At 38.1% G+C, this 18337-nt stretch overlaps 2 protein-coding genes across 3 annotated transcripts in view; one reads left to right on the top strand and one right to left on the bottom strand.

Moving 5' to 3' along the window:
* LOC140949291 (uncharacterized) overlaps positions 1 to 14333 on the top strand; it is a 22151-nt gene extending 7818 nt beyond the window's left edge. For both annotated transcript variants that reach the window (XM_073398526.1, XM_073398527.1), the window contains exons 3-10: positions 4400 to 4504; positions 5301 to 5384; positions 6372 to 6504; positions 6967 to 7123; positions 7471 to 7560; positions 8819 to 9564; positions 10522 to 10621; positions 12535 to 14333. In XM_073398526.1, coding sequence (XP_073254627.1) covers positions 4400 to 4504; positions 5301 to 5384; positions 6372 to 6504; positions 6967 to 7123; positions 7471 to 7560; positions 8819 to 9564; positions 10522 to 10621; positions 12535 to 12671 — 1552 coding nt within the window. In that variant the 3' untranslated portion in view covers positions 12672 to 14333. The remainder of the gene's footprint in view (positions 1 to 4399; positions 4505 to 5300; positions 5385 to 6371; positions 6505 to 6966; positions 7124 to 7470; positions 7561 to 8818; positions 9565 to 10521; positions 10622 to 12534) is intronic.
* On the bottom strand, positions 14157 to 17902 carry LOC140949292 (uncharacterized). Its single transcript, XM_073398528.1, has 3 exons — positions 17758 to 17902; positions 17280 to 17605; positions 14157 to 15649 (listed from the first exon to the last, which is right to left on the bottom strand). Exons 1-3 carry the CDS (start codon positions 17777 to 17779, stop codon positions 14486 to 14488), a joined length of 1512 nt encoding a protein of 503 aa, XP_073254629.1. The 5' UTR covers positions 17780 to 17902; the 3' UTR covers positions 14157 to 14485.
* Positions 17903 to 18337: the final 435 nt, after the last annotated feature.

Here is an 18337-nt window from a genome sequence, read left to right as displayed (position 1 = left end):
TATGAAGGGCTTGTTTGGGACCCAAAGCGAATGATTGTGCTCAGAAAATCATATTTTTGGTCACATATTGAAAACTTGAGCACAGTTTTTACCTCAATTGAAAATATTATTTTGTTTTCCTTACCATTGCTTTTACTTTTGCTTATTAGTGATGATGTCATACACCGACGTATTAAAATTTTACGAAGAATTTGGCAATAATGATTTTTGTATTGTCAAACTATCCAAAATACAAATTGATGTACATCAATCTTTAATGAATTTACTAAATTTAAATTATGCAAATTGATATTGATGTTATAAATTTGCATTGACAGCCAGAGAATGAGACATACATATTCTTTGAAGGCTCATCAAGATATCAACAGCTAATGGTAAAGGATGCATTTCTATTTTAAGCAAGTTTTTACCTCTGTCTCAAAGCAAAAAAACTACACTCAAGAAAGGTCCTCGCCATCACTGTCTTTGCCTTCAATAGAAACTTCCTTCATTTAAATGCAACCACACATTTCCTCACATTTTAGGCTATGCTTCTTGCATGAACAGCTCATGTTTAGTTGATGCAACTTTCTCTGCAACCGCACTTGATTAGTTTCAGGACAACCTTAGGTGCAGGAAGTAGGGTATTGGAACAGTCTGTAGTCTGTTGCCATCTTGGATCCATCCGTGAGATGTTGGGAGAGGAATATCTGGGCATGGGGTACCACATTCCTTCCATACCAGTGCTTGACACTAACTTTTTTGGACACAAGGCAATGGGCTAGGAAGTGAAATAAATCACTAGCCGCTGAGGACAAGTCACCAGTCCAAACAAAACAACAGAGAAAAATACCAGGGGGTTAGGAACTAGTCCTCTCCTCCTCTCCAGGCTCCTCCTCCAACTCCACTTTAAATGAAATAATACTATATATATGATAAAATGAAATAAACTAAAGGGAATAATACTCAAGCTATATAAACTAACCACTCATAAAGCATTTTAGGTAAATAACTAGTCTAGGGGCTAGTAGGAGCACATTCTTACTAGCCTATGATGAAGTTCCACTAGTCCTAGGCTAGTGGACTAGCGTTAGTGTCGAGCACTGCATACTAAGGCAACGTAGTTGGCTTGTTGGGGGCAATTTCGCATCTGCATATTGCTTCTCGTTGAACAAGAACCATCGCATTTCCCATAGGTTGAAGGTGCATAGAGATGGCACATATATACAGCTTTAGCTTCATGACCATGTCATCTTCAAAGTGCACCCGGCTACCAAGGCTGGCAAATGCTTCTAACACTTGTTTTTGGGTTTTCTTTTAAGTATTCCAGCGTGAGACTTTGGACTTTTCCACATAATATGGTAACCGTTTGATCACTTCCAGTGAATGCATGGAATCCGGGGAATGCCACAAGTTCATTTCCTCGTGAGTCCTATAGAGGACACAGTGGAATTGACTGGTGCTTGTCACAGTGCCATCCATAGGCTTGCAATCATTCAAGTGCCAGCATCATTACATCTGTGTCAGGGCTGAGGGATGTTGCTCCTCTCTCTGTGGCATTGTAGGCTTGTAGAAGCATACACGTCTGTTTCTTCTTGGACTGGTGAGGTGTTCAACTGATAGCTTGTTGGACTTGCACTCATGCTTCAGGGTTACCACATAGGTCCTTAGGGAGTCTTTCTTACACTCAAAGATACCATCCGACCTGAATAGCTCTCTTGGAAATGTAGCCAACTTGAATTTGCTAAAGCTTCCCTTGAGGTCAATCTCAGGCTGCAGAGAACCAGAATGAGGAAACTGGTGAAAAAAGCCCTGTCATCTCTTAGAACTACAACATCTGCTGCTGTGTTGCTCTTTTTATTTGAACTTGCCATTTTCCATACATGTCTACAGGTGTAGTTTTTTCTTTAGACCCAAATGCCAAGTTCCCACTCCACGATCGTTTCTTTCACATACTTAGAATTGAGTTCTAGGCCATTTTGATCACCTATGAGAACTGTATCTTTAACCTGGTCTTGCATGACAGCTTTTGTGATAATATTGTCAACAGTTCCATTTCTTTGAATGGATTATTTTCTTTGAATACCTCTTTCAGCTTGTTTACATTGTCACCAAAACAAGTAGTCACAGCGTTTGATAGATCATGGTGATGCTTTGAGTTGTGCATTTGCATGCCTATGACGGTTTTCACTTTAGCAGCCAAGCGACTCAATTCAGCTGCTATGAGAAACCATATTGCCAAAGCTGCTGGTTTTTGGGTCAAAACCTTGAAACCTCCTTGAATCTTCGTTGTTTGTTCTCGTGTTCAATTGCATGATCTGGTCCTATTGCACAAAATGGGATTGTTGACATATTAGTTCCCCTTCAGGAATTCTTCATGCAAAGCAGGATCTGAGCAAAGCAGGAATTGCTCCGGATCTGAGCAAAGTAGAGTGGTGCCATTCGGACATAGTTAAGTCGATCAATAATTGAAGTGGAATACTTGCACAAGGACTGAAGTGATTCCAAATGAAGCTTCTAGTTGCATTCTCTAGTGGCACAAAGGAACATTCGTATACAAGCTGCAAACTTCATGTAGTCATTGGCAAACTTAATGTTAGGATATTGGGGATCAATCTTTTGTTAAAGTCATCTAGCCTCTCCTTGAATTCCTCTGTTTCTTTCTCTTATGATCTTTTTATGGTGTGTTCGAAGATCCTATTGACGTGGCCTCTCCTGGCAGGAAGTATTCATTGAGAAAGCAATGAGATACAATGTGACAACTCGCACCCCTTGACCATTTGAAGGTAAAAGGATACAAGAAAAAACATGATGTAGGACTGCTGCCCCCCCAAAAAAAAACACTAAAAAAGATGAAAAAAGACGCTAAAGGAAATGCTCCACAGACTGCTGCACAAACACCCAATGAAAAACTCAAAGATCCCAATCTCTCCTCTACGTGCGCAGAAGAGCTCTGGGTCGAGATTGGGATCTTTGAGTTTTTCGTTGGGCATTTGTGCAGCAGTCTTTAGAGCGTTTGCTTTTTTCATCTTTTTTTAATAGCGTTTGTTTTACAACTCTTTAGCATAGGAAATTTCAAGGGCTTTTGTGCAATCACTACCTTTGTTGCTATCTTCCCTTCGTCATTCCAGTGGCAGGAACACAAACATGGCTGCAACATCTGGTCCTCTCATCTTGGCTTCAAATTCAACGCAGTGTCCTGCATCTTTGAGCTCCGGTACTCCCTGCTCTACCTCCCAGTCTTCAGGTACGCTTGTTGTTCCCTCGTTTATTTCAACTTAGCGCTCATTTGGTGGTCCTGCAGTTGTCTCTTCTCTTCCTGCCATGTCCTCTGCAAACTTGCCTGTAGTGGTTGGGGGCTCTAGCTTGTGGTGGTGCAACTTAAAGTTTGGGACATTGAATTATGTCATATCTAATTTGCATATTGATTGGTTAGAAAATTGTTGACAAAGTTTTTTCAAATCAGCATGCTCCAAACTTTCCATTTCTAGAATGTACAGTCATGAAATTTCCACATGAGTAACATTTTTAACATAAGGCCCCAGACTAGTAGTTCAGGTTAAATCAGGATAAGTTTATTAACTGGGTGGCCTGTGGCAAGCCCAGTTTAAGAAATGAGTTTCATTTTTTTCTCGTGGGGGTATTTCTGGGAAGTCGTAGTGGGGGTGCATCATCCACCTCATCTAATCTTTACACTATTTCAGAGCAATATCTAGAAGGTTAATGTAAGAGAGTTCCTCCCCCGGGATTTAACGGGCAAAGGAATGTCCTGGGGAATGTGCTCATTGTAGATCACCACGTCAAAAAAATATTATATTTATGCATTAGGATAGTTAGAAAGGCTTTATAACACAATATCAGACAAAAGCAAAACTTGAATTTAATTTGCTTTGCTATTTTTAAGAATCGGAATTGAGAAATGTACTGCTTGTTTTTAACAGCGTTTTGACCCATGACGACAATAATTTTTGGAATTTCCAGTTAGGTCAAATTAGTCACATTATTTTGGGGAGCAGAGGAATTGGGGGAGGGGTATGTGAAAATAACGCTTATTGTTTCCTGCTTAGAATGGCTCACTTGCTTATTTTTATTCACAATGGTGGAATTTGAAAAGGTACTATACATCCTCGACTTAAAAATAGTACTCATTTTTCTTGTTACAAAACTCTTCCAAAACGGTGCAATGTTCAACTCTCACATGAGATGCTACGTAACACAATGGTAAGTGACATGCCTGATGGCCTAAGTGGGCAGCCACCCCCTCCCCCAGGAAAATTGGCCACCCAGTTAAAATTGCCTTTTGGCGATTCTTGTTGAAAAATAGATAAGTTTAAGTTAAACTTGAAAGATGATTGTTATAAGTATAAATCAAATGTTTTTTCCCAAATAAAATAACAGCTTTGTTTGTTTTTATCTACAGGCTTGCAGATCCCAGTGGTGGTGGTAACCTGTCAGGCTATATTTCTTCTGACTATATCTTTGATAGTATAAAGCACAACAGGCTTCAAGATTTGAAAAAGTATCGGTTAGTCATGTTCCTTTAATTTTGTTTGTGATAATCGCTGTTTGCAATACAACCACTCAGCAAACCTCTATATTCAGCCACCCTCTGTTTAATTGACACAAAATCACTGACTGTGAATGGAACCTTTATTAAACGGCAACCCTTTCAAAACTGCTGCATTCATTCACCTTCTCTCTTAAGGAAAGATTTAATTCTTTGTGGTATCCTAGTTTCTTGTTGCTTTGTTTTGGTTGAATTAAGCAGTTAAGTCTACTAAATCTTGCTATATTAGTGGAGCTAATATAGAAAATGGGAAAATGGGAAAATGAGAAGAGAAAGGTTTTAGACAATGGTTGCCAGTGAAAAAGTAAGGATAATTAGTGAATGTCTTGCTTCAAGGCTTTAAGCTTGTTCATCTGTTTTAAACGCCATAAGCCCGTTTGAAAAAACACTGAATCGAACAAATGAGCACAAAGAAAACAAGGTTTTCTGAAACATTTCAGTTACTCACTTGACAACCAGCCTTTATAGAACATTTAATTTTCATGGGCTGTTAGCTTCTCAAAGGGGTGTAGTGGGAGGGGGTAGTGGGTATCAATTCTTTTCCAAGACTATTACTGTGATCCAATTTGATTTAATAATTTTTCTCTTTTTGTTTTTGGTTTTGTTTTAAAATCAGTTAAGTATAGATTTCTGGATTTGCATAGGTTGAAGCTTGTTTGATGTAATTTCTTGGTTTTCAGTAGTTAAAAGCATATAAGTGGATGCTTTGCTTTTAGCCGTGGCTAAATCTATGTATTATTCTTTCAATTCCAAGGTTGAAGCCTTTAGGTAAAAGCAGTCCTAGTAAAGCCTCTAAAGGTCAGACAAATTCCAGGCCAACAACTAGCAAAATTCTGCAGTAAGTATGAATATTAATGACCTCATTCATGTCATTATAATTATATAATTATTTAGAAGTTCTGTGAAAAGGTTTCAGGATAAATTATTAAAAAAACTATAAAATGTGGTATTATTTTGTTTTGTAATTTAGAAAGACATAGAGAATTAGTGATATTTTGGAGGAAACAATTTTCTATTTTGTTTTTATTATCTTTAAACATCGCCTGGACTGGACTGTATTTGACGGACTCAAGCAAAACTAACTACCAGAAAATGACTTGACAATTCAACTAACAGTAAACGATTGTTAAACTCTGACTACGGAAAAGTCCTGTCCGGATGTCGGGGACAAGTATATTTTCTTGCTGGGCGAGTAACTTTAAAAGTTACTTGTCCAGTGGGCAAGGGTCCAGGAAAGTCATCCACTAACAACATCATTAACTAAGATGAGCAAGAAGATTGAGGTCCTGGGAGAGCAAAGTGTGAGAGGTGCTTGCCCAGGGCAAGCTGGAATTCAAGTTTTTTTAGCCTTGTAGATGGATCAAAACACACCAATGACATTTTGAGTCTTCATGGCCAATAACATCACAGCTTAACTGACTGATGACCAAGAACATCGCAACTTAAATGATCAATCAGGTCAAAAACCAGAGTTTAATACCATCAATTAACATGATACAACTCACTTTGACTCTGAAGATATGTTTACCCACAGGTTGTCAAAATGTCAGTGACTGTTAACAACAGTCCTATTCACCTTGACAATCACTGATGCTCAACCTACTGCGATAGTTACTCCTGGATTCAAACCTTTCGCAGTTCCATATTATTTCAAATGATGAAATCATCCCATCCAACATTGTGAAATAATTTGTCAGGATTAAGTTTGGTTTTGTTCCCCTCTATTTTCTCTCCATTATGAATGAAGCTAAACTGAATCATGTGATAAATAAAGTTCACAAAGTTCATTCAACTTTAAATAATTATTTTAACTGATCTGTTTTAGGTCCCGTAAAAAAGGAGGAAGGCAAGTTTACACCAAAGAGGAAGATTTGGCTCTCATGCTGTTTGTGCGGCAAAATAAAGATTTTCATGCTATCAAAGGAAACAGTTTGTATAAAAAAGCAGCTAAAGCTAAGGTATGTAATTTATAAAATATTATGGGTATTTAAAAAAATCAGAAAACGGTGAAGACCGGAAATATTTCTGGAATGTGTTGTGTAGTCACCAATCAATTGCTGGTTGTGTTTTTTTTTTTTGTGGTAAAGCATACATATATACATACATTCATGTACTTTATTTATGCTCAAAATTTACAGAGTAGCTGTAGAACATTTGAATAATATAATGTTATAGTTCTAGGTTTTAGCTAGGAATGCCTGTTTTAGTAGTTAAACAGTTATTGCAGACATGTTGGTCATTGCTCCTCATGCTGCAAGGGTTTATGAAACACAGTATTCATGTTCTTTGTTATTCACTTGCTTTGATGGGGAGAAAAAGTATTTGTGTCCTGCATCAGTCACATAGTATGACTGTATAGGCTTTATACCTAACTTCAACTGTACATACATGTGGGTGTGTTTATAAATTTTTCTGTTTAGGTTACCAATCACACATGGCAGTCAATGAGAGATCATTACTTAAAAGTGTTGCTTCATAAAGGAAGAAAACCAAGTGATTTTGAAAAACAGATACTCAAAGAAAACCAGAAGAAATTGCAAATAGTTGTGAAGGAAAAGTCAACAAACCGTTCTGTTGGTGAGTTTGGAGTATACTGTTTTATTTATACTGCAAAACAGTCATTTTTTTCTTAAAATTGGTTTAGCGTAGCTTTTAAGAGTCTCACACATGGGAAGTGTGTGAGCCTCACACGCCTGTGAGAGAAAAAAAAAACCATGGTGTCTATCTTAACTTAGTGTCTCTGTCCAGTCGTGCTCTCCATTTTCAGCCTTGCCCCAGACCTTTCTATTCTATTGTTTGTTACAATAGCTGGGAATGAGAGAAAACAAATTGTACTTTGTCATGGCTCTACAACTGTAGTATGTTTAATTCACAACAATGTGGTTATAGGATTACTGTTATAATAAAATTGTACTAATTTATAGGTCAGACAAGCTTAAGGCCGTATCCAAGGTCACAGACAACTGTCAGTCCTAAGAAGAGAACAAACACAGAACAGGATGAGCTAATAAGTGGTAAGAAATAGTATGTGGCTTTGCTTTGAGCCATGAATGCTTGATCCTAAATGCATATAAATATTATCATGGCTAAGTACATTACTTTTCTGTTGATTGGTAACAGCAGCATTCTATCACTACCTTCTGTACAAAAATATAGTTCTTTTATGTCGACTTTTTGGCAAACATGGCAGACTCGTCTTTTTTACAGCACATCAGCAATGCAGGCTACTTTTTTACCTACTTAACCAGGTTTTTCCAAAACTAAGTGCAAGCTCATTAGTTAGAGCTGAATATTATGTTCTTTGAGTAGGAGTTGATTTTTTTCTTGAAAAATCCAGTAACTTCCTTGATGTCCCTATAGTTCTTCAAATTAGTGCATGTATGCCATATATTTCTTGTGTAGGTAACTGTGAGTTACTTTGCAGGGCTCAAAATAATGGCTTCAACGGATAATGTCTGACCATAATGGCGACTTGTCTGGCCAAAAACTTCACTCGCCAGTCGTTTTGACCAGTCACACATACTCTCATTCTTGAACAAACAGGCAATTTCCTCACCTGCAGTGATATTGTTACCTCTGAGTCTTGTGTCCTTCACAGAAAAATCCCCAAAGACGCAAAATAATTTGTGGCATGCATCCCATAGGATGCAAAGAATGATGGATCGATTTAAAGACTTTTTGGTAGAATATCCTATTCGTGTGATTTCTGTGGCTGTTGTTTAAAGATGCATATTTATTTTAGCCTTTTTTGTGATTAAAAGATATAGGACTATATTTTAATTTCAGTAAACTAATAAAGAGTTTTGGTGTCTGTCTCCAGATTAACTGTCTGGTTACATAAAGGCCCAAGCATTTTCAATTAAGGACTCCTTGTTTTTTTGAACTCGGACTCATTGATTATGTACAGGGACTCATGATTGTTCACGAGATGAGTCCCAGGACTCACTGAACTATTTGTAACAAAATCACTGCACCTATAACTCTTAGATTTTTGTTTATTTGTAAAAATACAATTAGAAAATTACACAAGGATTGGCTGGTCCTTGTGTCTGGACACCCTCTGAAAATTATTTTGAGCCCTACTTTGGTCTGTTTCAGTAAAATAATGGTACGTACTCTTTCAAGCAAAGCTGCTTACTATGGTTACAGTCACTCTTAGTTTCAAATTCCTGAATTGGTAAGGTTTGTTGCTGACAAAAGGGTTATAATGTACTGCTCTATCATTTTCCGTGTAAATCTTTTACTTTTTGCTTTTTGTACATGGTGTTATAGATTATTCCAGTGTTTCTGATGCAGAGGATGTGGATTATGATAAGATGTTTGATGATAATCTCCTCCAACTAGCCAATGAATCTAAACTTGAAAAAGACCGCATGAATGAGGTTGAAAGATTTGAAATAGAGGGACAGGGTAAGAATGAAAACACCAAAGACCCTTCAAACCAAGAGCCTAAGACAAGAGTTGTCACAAGAAGAATGAAGATGCAGATGGATGAACAGGGAAATGTAAGTGACTTTGATGGAGAAGTTAGTTTCAGAGAAGATTCAAATAGACATTCTACTGATGATGAAGAGAACAAGAGGCCAATGGCTAAAAGAAGCAGAAAAGGTGGAAAGGATGTTAATGAGACTAGCAATAACATTCCCGTACCTAGAAGGAGCAAAAGACATGGAAAGGTGGCTAATGAAGTTGTTGATAAGAGCCCTTTGTTTAAAATGAGCAAAAGAGATAGGTTAGAGGTTCAAGATGGTCATGATAAGAGTCCTGTACCAAAACAAAGCAGAAGAGATGAGAAGGAGGGTTATGCTGAAGGTGATAAGAGCCCCTCTGTGAAAGTAAGAAGAAAAGAGGATTTAGCATCTGTCTCTCAAGGAGGAGAGGCTTTAAATGCAAAAGATGGGAGCAGCCCCGAAGCTGAAAAAAACAAAGAAGATTTGGTATGTTTATTAAATGGAGTTGAGGATGAAGAAGTTACAAGGAGATTTTTGTGTTTCCAGGCTTTACAGACAAGCATTCAGGTATAAAATAGTGATACTTGTACTTATGAAAGACCTTGAGCTGGCTCTTGATATATTTTCTAACATTGAGGGGTAATCAATTCCTTTACCAAAACCATTGAGAATGGACTAAAACAAAACACAACAAGACAGTAATAAATTGAGCCCTTTCGTATGATTAAAAGGCAGGGATTTTTGGATTGTTTCAGTTAAGTCTCTTTTAGACAGACATGTACCTTTGAAACTGGCGAGGAAGTAACTCAAGGTGTGTTTTATTTAGGGGTTGGTTTTTTTGGTCAGGTGTCCTTTACGTTTCCTGTACAAAACAACAGTGCTTTGAACAGTATAATCCCACTGGGTACACACATGTTTTATAACATTAGTAAAATCCAAGTAGTGTTCTATTATCAATGCTGCATTCTGATTGGTTGAGAGCTACTACTAGGCTATATTATGTTATAGTCCACTAGTAGTGAAAAGTGCCGGCTTTGAAAACCAAAACAATGGTGGCTGAATTGCGTTTTGTGAGCTAAAGTTGTTTTGTCTCAATATTTTTGACCAACTGGTTGGATTCTACTCCTCTTGCCCTCATTGCCTCTGAGTCAATAGCCCATTCGGCTTTCGGCCTCATGGGCTATTGATTCAGAGCCCATTCGGGTCTCAAGGAATAATATTGTTTATTAGTTTTGTTTGTGTAAGGATGCAAGATTTTTGCCTTCCTTTCCTTTTATTACCACCCACCCAGTTTACTGCTGCCGCGTTTATTTCTAAATGTAACAATGTATTACAGGGATAATTTCATTTAGCAGAAGGCGTAAGTATGTGTTTTTGTTGTTAAAGGTGGTGGAGATTGGTGGGTTGGTGTTGTAAGTGAGAAACTTGTCAATCAGCAGTAGCCTATCACCTGGTACAAAGATTGCTAAGGAACAAAAACATTGATTTCATAGAGTTTCTATTATTTTTTCACTGGAATTACAGAAACTGGAATCACAGTGGACAGTACCACAGATAATCCATAGTCTGTTGATCAACTCTGGCATGTTAGATGATGCAGAAAACTACTTGCAGCATGGCACAGGTTTGATATTACAAAGACATGTTTAACTGTACTTAGCAGAAAAGTTGTTAAGTGAGTAGAGAGAGCTTTTTAAGATGCAAAGCAGCCAAGTGAACAACCAAGTGGTAATAATAATATTGAAATGAAATGAAGGACTTTTTCCAAAGTCTGATGTCTACTGTGCTTGAGCTATTTTGAGTACTGTATTTATTCGAATAAGCGCCCAACCTCGAATTATCACCCACCTCGAATCAGCGCCCATCCTGAAGGCAGAAAAATTTAATAAGCGCCCAGCTTTGAATAAGTGCCCAGCCCCACCCCACCTCCCTCCCCCTCAAACTAAAACTCAAATAAGCGCCCACCCCGTTTCTGGTCCCTCCCACCCAAAAAACCTTAAATAAGTACTTGTAAGAGACCTACCCGAAGACGGAGTTTTCTTCAGAGTATTTTACAGAAACCTTTGCTTTGTTACATCTTCGGGTTTTATTATTACTATTTATTGTATTGTTGCAAAATTAACATACTACACTTACTGAAAAAGGTGAAAATTTAATAAGCGCCCAACCTTGAATAAGCGCCCACCTCGAATAAGCGCCCACTCTCAAGGTCCAAAAATTTAATAAGTGCCCAGGGCGGTTAATCAAATAAATATGGTACTTCAGTGTAATGCACCTATCAATGTAAACCCCGTGGGGGGGGGGGGGGGGGGAGTGCGGGCAAGGGGTGGGGATTTGACAAATTTTAAAATTTTTCGATCAAATTCCCCAGGGTGGGAAACGAAAGGTCAATCAAAAGTGTCAAAAAAGCCCCCACCCCAGGGGAAAAAATCTAAACAAAGAATGCTATAATACTATATAAAACGAATAAAAAAACATTTCAAACATGTTGTTACTACTTTTATTTACGGTTAACGGAAGCTCCATTAAATTACTCGTTGTAATTAAGTATTTTCTCTCTCCACTAGCATCTCTTATCTTGAACAACAAAATCACTCCAGGAAGATTGACCGGCTATATAATATTAATAAAACTTAAAATGCTTTATAACATCTGCTCAACATGTCGGAACAGGTCGGATCAGTGACCCATAAAAAATCCTCTGACTTTCATGGTGGAATTCGATTATAATCGAGTTTTACAATCAGATGGGAACTTGAAGATAAAAACTTTCTCAAAATAGACATTATCTGTTTAGATGACAGTTTAAAGTATCGGATTATGGTGATTAAAACAAATGAAAACTTCATACCTTTCTCCAACAGTGTGACTTTCAGGAAGCCTCGAGGGACAGACTTGGTAACTGCTTCTGAATTGATACCAGGCTTCTATCGGTCAAAGTCAAATGTCCCGACCCCGGGGTCGCTTCGCACGATCAAAAGCCCGATAGCGGGGATAGTCCCAGGCATCAAATCCCCTCCCCTTGCCCGCACTCCCCCCCCACAGGATTTACATTGATAGGTGCATAACTGTACCAGGAATCTAATCCAGATAATCTCAGAAGTTAAATTTAATCCAGATTTCCCAACTGAATGCACCCATTAAGATCTTAATTTTCGTTAATTTTAAGCTTTAATAATAGCACTTCTACTACTACTACTAATAATAACTGGGGTAGGACAGGTTAGAGGCTCAGCCTACTAACGGAATGTGGATGCTCCCACTCACAAGAGTCTGCAGTGATACCCGTGGCAAGTACAGTAAAAACCCGCATATAATAACCTGGTGATTTAAGAACCTACAGGCTAAAATTTGGGACTTAAAGACCTCAAAATGTAAGAACCTGTTCAGCTTGGCAAATAAAAATGTTCTTATACGAAAATATCACTCCAATTTTGAAGGTCAAAATTCTGGATTTTAATAATTAAAATCCAGAATTTATTGTGGGAGAAACTTCTGACGAAAAGTTATTGTGTACATGTTTTCTTTGATATACAGCTGGTAAAGATGTTTGGAGCTCCGAAGAAGACAAGATTCTGCTGAGTAAAGACAAGGAAGCCATTTCAAATCTAGCAAAGAAAAGGGGCCTGCAGTCAGTCTTAAATAGGATTAACTTCATTGAAGGATTTAACTAGTCATTAGTTGTAACTTTATGAAGTGTGTGACTGATGCGGGCACATTTAATTTACATGCTCATTTTTTCTGGTGTTCAAATTCAAGTGCTCCTTTTTTGAGGATAAGCACACAAGTAAGGTAATTTTATTCACAGCTCGTAAAGCAGAGAAAGCAGTTACCCAGTTAATCACCTGATACAGGAAGGTGCTAAGAAAGTTGAGGTTAGTTAAGGTAGAGATTATTCATACATCTTTTACTTAAAGGTATTGAAATTTTAGTGTACTGTACTAATGGTTAAGGTCAATTCGTTGTGTTGTATAAGCATGAAGGAAATTGATAAAGAGAGAAAATTACTTAAGAGAGGCACAAGCATAAGACAGTAAAACTATCTCAAATTCAAGCAGGGATAACAAATGCGTGTCAAGGAAAAAGTTTACCATTTCCCATGGTTACATGCATTTGATGGCAGTGTAAGCTGTGTGGTTCATGTGATAAAACACCTGCCATGTCATGTAAGTTATACATGTATTAATAGGGAGCTCAAGCAAAGACGTTTTTAAGCAACCCCACGTCAATTGACTTTTTTGCCTTCTTGGGCGTGGTTTTGCCCATGTTTTTGGACAAATTGTCTCTTACAAGAGTATCGGCACTGTAACTTCCAGCTGATGTGCTTCGCGACTTTACTTAAGCCTGTTAATAGGGTGTAATGAACTCTGATGCAGGGTAAAAGTCTTGTTTAATAATGACAATAAGAAGCATAGGAATTATTAGCTTTGGTTGGCAGTTTTTTTGTGGAAATACAGGGGTTTCAATAATTATTGCATGTCTGAATAGGGTAACTGAATAGGGTAACCTTCTTCTTAGGAGAGTCTTGGGGCATGCTCCACCAGAAAATTTTGCAATTCTTGGAGACCCTGAAATGCGTTCTGGGCAATTAATTGAGTGAAAAAAAGATTTTGGAAGTTTTCCTTCTTATCAACGGCAGTGATTTTTTTTTGCAGTCAAACCTGTACCATAACAGTGCTGTATATTATGTCACCCTGTATATTACGGTCACCAGACAACTTCCCAACTTTTCAGTTGTCTTATAATTATTTTCTGCAAAGTTGACCTGTATATAGCATTCACCCTGTATATAATGGTCACCTTGCCATTTCCCAAGGGTGACCGTTATTCACAGGTTTTAATGCTGAACAGCAATGATTTAAAATAACCACAGTTTTTAATTATGCTGATACATTGCCTGGAAAACAATGAATATGAACAGAATCACCGTGAGTGTGAGAAATAGGACTGCATGCAAGTACTTACATATTGTTAAAAAATAAAGGGTTTCTTTTTTAGTTTAATGAATGCTTTAATTTAAGTTTTGTCAGAATCACTTCGTCAGTAACAGCTTCAATCATGGGAGAAAAAGTAGCCCCTTCTCTTAGCAACGTAGCCGATGCATTTTGCCGGTCGTTGATGCTTATTGAAACCCCTGTAAATACATTTTTGAGTGTTGATATTGTAAACATTAAGTTTTATTGACCAAAGATACCTGATCATAGTTTTCAATGAACAAGGTTTTATTTATGTACAAAACTATAGTTAATAGTAATTCGAACAAAGAATACGTATTTTTTTTCTGTCATCCATTTTTGTAATAAAGGTCTAAATAAAAGTTACTTAAGTACAACCAACATCGTTTTTGGTGTGTAATCTTGCTATCTCTACTTTTTGGTACACATTTATCTGTACCATTTTATATAAATGTCTATTTTCTTTACTTAAAGTCTAAAAAAAAGCTTGGGAAATAATATTCTACAAGAATGCATGAAATTGGAAATATTGGTTAGAATGCCAACAAAGGGTTAGACTGTTTGTTTGAGGCTGTGCAGACATTCTGTGTGCTATTTTCCAGTGGAATGTCATCTAAAATTCCAGGGCTGGAAGCACAGCGAGGTAAACTATCCTGAACAGATATTCCTCCTGATGCAGGCTGAGTCATTTTCTTGAACAAAGAAAACACAAGATTTTGTGGCTGTATGGGTTGTCTGGCATGTTTCATTGACTCTAACTGCTTTCTTATGAGAAGGTAGTTGTGCCTTGCATCTTCATCACCTGCTTCTGCAGCCATGCGATAATAGCGAGCAGCCTCTTTCTTGTCAACAGCAAATCCACCCAAACCATGTTCATAGAACACCCCCAGGTTATACTGAGCACCAATGTGGCCATGCTCAGCTGCCACTTTGTAGAAGTATGCTGCTTTTGACATGTCTCTTTCTGTACCAAGACCACGCTCATAACATATACCAAGGTTATACTCTGCAGATGAGTCTTTCTTAGCAGCAGCCAGTTTAAAGTATGGCACTGCTTTATCATAGTCACAATGACTGGATGACTCATTTGAATAGTATAACCCCAAGTATGATTGTGCTTTGCACAGACCATTTTCAGCTGCTTTTTCAAGAAGTTCTAGGGAGAGTTGAGGATCCTTTGGTAGGCCACCAAGACCATCCATATATAACAAAGCCAGATTATACATGGCACCAGCATGGCCCTGAGCTGCTGATGTTTTATAACAGTCTGCAGCCTTTGCCAAGTCTCTGTCTACTCCCTTTCCACTCTCATAACACAAGCCAAGGTTAAACTGTGCCAAAGGATGGCCTCGTTCACTAGCTTGTGTAAATAATAGAAATGCCTTTTGATGTTGCCTTAACGAAGCAAATTTGATGCCCAGCTTGTTCTGTGTAGCTGCGGTACATTCACTGAAGCTGGATTGGAAAGTTGCAATAGCCTCATCCAATGGGTCTGTGGGTTTGGCATTTCCCTTGTGAGTTGGTATGCTCTCTGTCACTGGAAGTATTCCTAGAGATGCATAGGGCCTGGTTATCAATAATCTTGACAACACCTGAGCTGGGATACTCTTGACATTGATGTGCCATGGAGACTTTTCATCTGTAAAAGCCTTGCGACAAGCAAGAAGACTTGACAGTGCTAATACTCCACTGCACCACTATAGAAAACAAAACAACAGTAAATTGAAAATAATTCATCTTTTTTAATAATTGTGCATCCCACAATGGTCTCTTAATTGTTGATTGCGAGGTTTCTACAGCGTACTGCAGGTCTTCATCTGGCAATGGTTTTTGCTTACTGAGCGGGACTCAAAGAACCACTGTGGATGCTATCGCTAGCAACCACAGCCATACTTACAGTTTCCATATGTAAATTGATGCCATCGCTTGATGAAGATCTGCAGTACTTGGTCAAAATGTTCTGATCAACAAAATTGGTGGCTATTGTACCACAAACCCTTTATGACAAAAAACTGCTTGCTTGAAAATTCATACAAAGCACATACTGTAGCCTCAGGCAAGAGGTACTTCTAGAAAATTTGGGTGGGGGTGGGCAGTATGCTTCCTGTAACTGAGTTGGTGAAGGAGCTCCCACTACTAGGCGTGAGCAAAATCAACCCTGTCAGAAGGCCTTACTTATAGAGTGAAAAGAGGCCTGCGAGTGGTGGAAGAATAAGGGGTTTCCCATCTCCTTTGGCATGCTACTCGCACATGACATCTCATGATATCCCCACAAATGGAGTGCTTAATTGCAGGGTACTAGACCCTGTTTCAAAAGAAACTTTAGGACTCTACATTCTGGTTCCATAGCAGAGGGTACTTACCAATTTTCAGACCACAGGAAGTAAAATCTACACCCAGTTTCAGACCAAAAAGGCATAAAAGCCACATCCCTCAGTGGAGTATTCATTATTCAACCTATCACAAACCCATATATCCCATAGACCTTGTCACGGTTTTTCGACGCCATCTTGACGAGTAGGCAAACGCGTGAGAAATTACAGTGATTGTATGAAAATCTAATGTCAAATAATTTCCATAGAAAGGCTGTTCTGAAAAAATTTGAGGTAATACATGCACTAGAAAACCTAGAACCACTTTTTAAAATTTTCCATACATTTGTCTGGAAGGAAGTCTCGGGAAAATTACAGACAAATATATGGAAAATCTAAAGCAAGCCTCTGGAGAAATTTAAGCACAGGTACGCCCCCCCAAATTTTTTAGGACAATCTTTTGTTTTGTAGCTTTAGTTTACAGCTGATATTTTTTTCAGAACAGCCGTTTTACGGAAATTATTCGACATTAGATTCTCATACAAACACTGTAATTTCTCACACGTTTGCCTACTCGTCAAGATGGCATCGAAAACCGTGACAAGGTCTATTCTGTAGTTACATTCTTGATCAGTGCTGATCAAAACATTTAGCCTGTAATAAGGCTGTCTAATTTGTTTAAATAGCTATGCAGACTATCGAGAAACGCATCCCAATATATAAAAGACGAGCCTTCTCTGTTTGCTAACAACCACCCACACCTTCTGACCCCACAGCCACAAAGACAATATAGAGGTTCACTCAGACGAAACAAAGCTGACGCAATTGCATGCTGCTTTCCAAACATGCTTTTTGATCTGTTTTGATACGTTTCTCATACAAGGTCCATTCTAAAATCCCCGTTTTGAAAACCACATACCTAGACGACAAGCATTTTCCACTTCCTTTCGCAAACTTTGTTTCTAGTAATCTACAATATTAGCTTACATGACTAAGCAGTTTCACTTTCACGTACCGATCCTATTTCTCCACTGTATGGATCCGAGGATTCTTGTTTCCCACTGGCAAAGTAAGTAGAGAATTTAAGTGCACGGGTTCTTTCTTCCTTCAAAAAACCTCGAGTTATGCACTGCACAATTTCAAAGCCTGTGTTAAATGCATCGTCATAGAATCGACTACTTCCCTCAGCTTCAGCAGCTAGGAAGACTTTTCTGTTTGGTTGAATTAGCGGACGAGCTCTGTCTTTTTGCTCTTCAGTTGAGAGATTTTTCACGTCCTCGTTCTTCTCAGCAGCTTGAATCTGCCCAAGACGACGTGGAGCATTTCCAGGATTCTTGAAAACTAGAAAAATTTAAACTAACAGTCAAAACGCCGAACAACATTGTCGAGGTTGAGCTCATCATGGTAGCAATCGATGGGATCCTACTAGACGGCTTGCTTACATATACAAGGTCAAAAAGGTACATTGATTGTTAAATACAGAAAACACTAACCTTGTCTTAGAGTTCTCCACATATTGTAACATGTGGGGTCCTTACATGTTTAGCTCGCAAAATAACAAGATTTCTCAACCGGCACCCACTTTAGCGGACAAGGGCACCTCAATGTAAGGAAAGAACCATGATAAACTGACGTCATTTTGTAAGAACCTGATTGGCCCAAACTGGGGAACACAAGATTTGTGACGTCTAAATGACGTAAGAATACAAATTTAATATTTTGAGTCAAGATAAGACAGATCATTCTCTCTTGTTTGAGTATACAAAATCTGTGACTGATGAATTCATTCCCGCTTAGATTAGCATCGTGCTATTTGCCTGTAATTTTGTACCAGTCAAGACTTAGAGAATAGGCCATTTGTACTAAGAGGTCAGGTGACATCGATGTTATATGTTTATTTAGTGATGTATTTCTTCAATAAACGATTAGTGGATCATGTATTAAACAAAATAATAGTGATTTTGTTTTTCAGACCTGCACCATTTTCTTAAAATGAGTAAGTTCGTAGCGGGTCACGTGACCAAAATGTGATTTTTGAAATTATGAATTATTTAAAACTCTTTCTGAACACAA

Source organism: Porites lutea, chromosome 9, assembly GCF_958299795.1.
Source record: "Porites lutea chromosome 9, jaPorLute2.1, whole genome shotgun sequence".
Classification (NCBI taxonomy): Eukaryota; Metazoa; Cnidaria; class Anthozoa; order Scleractinia; family Poritidae; genus Porites; species Porites lutea.
Note: the sequence above shows the minus strand (reverse complement) of the source record. Positions and strands in the feature narration are given on the sequence as shown.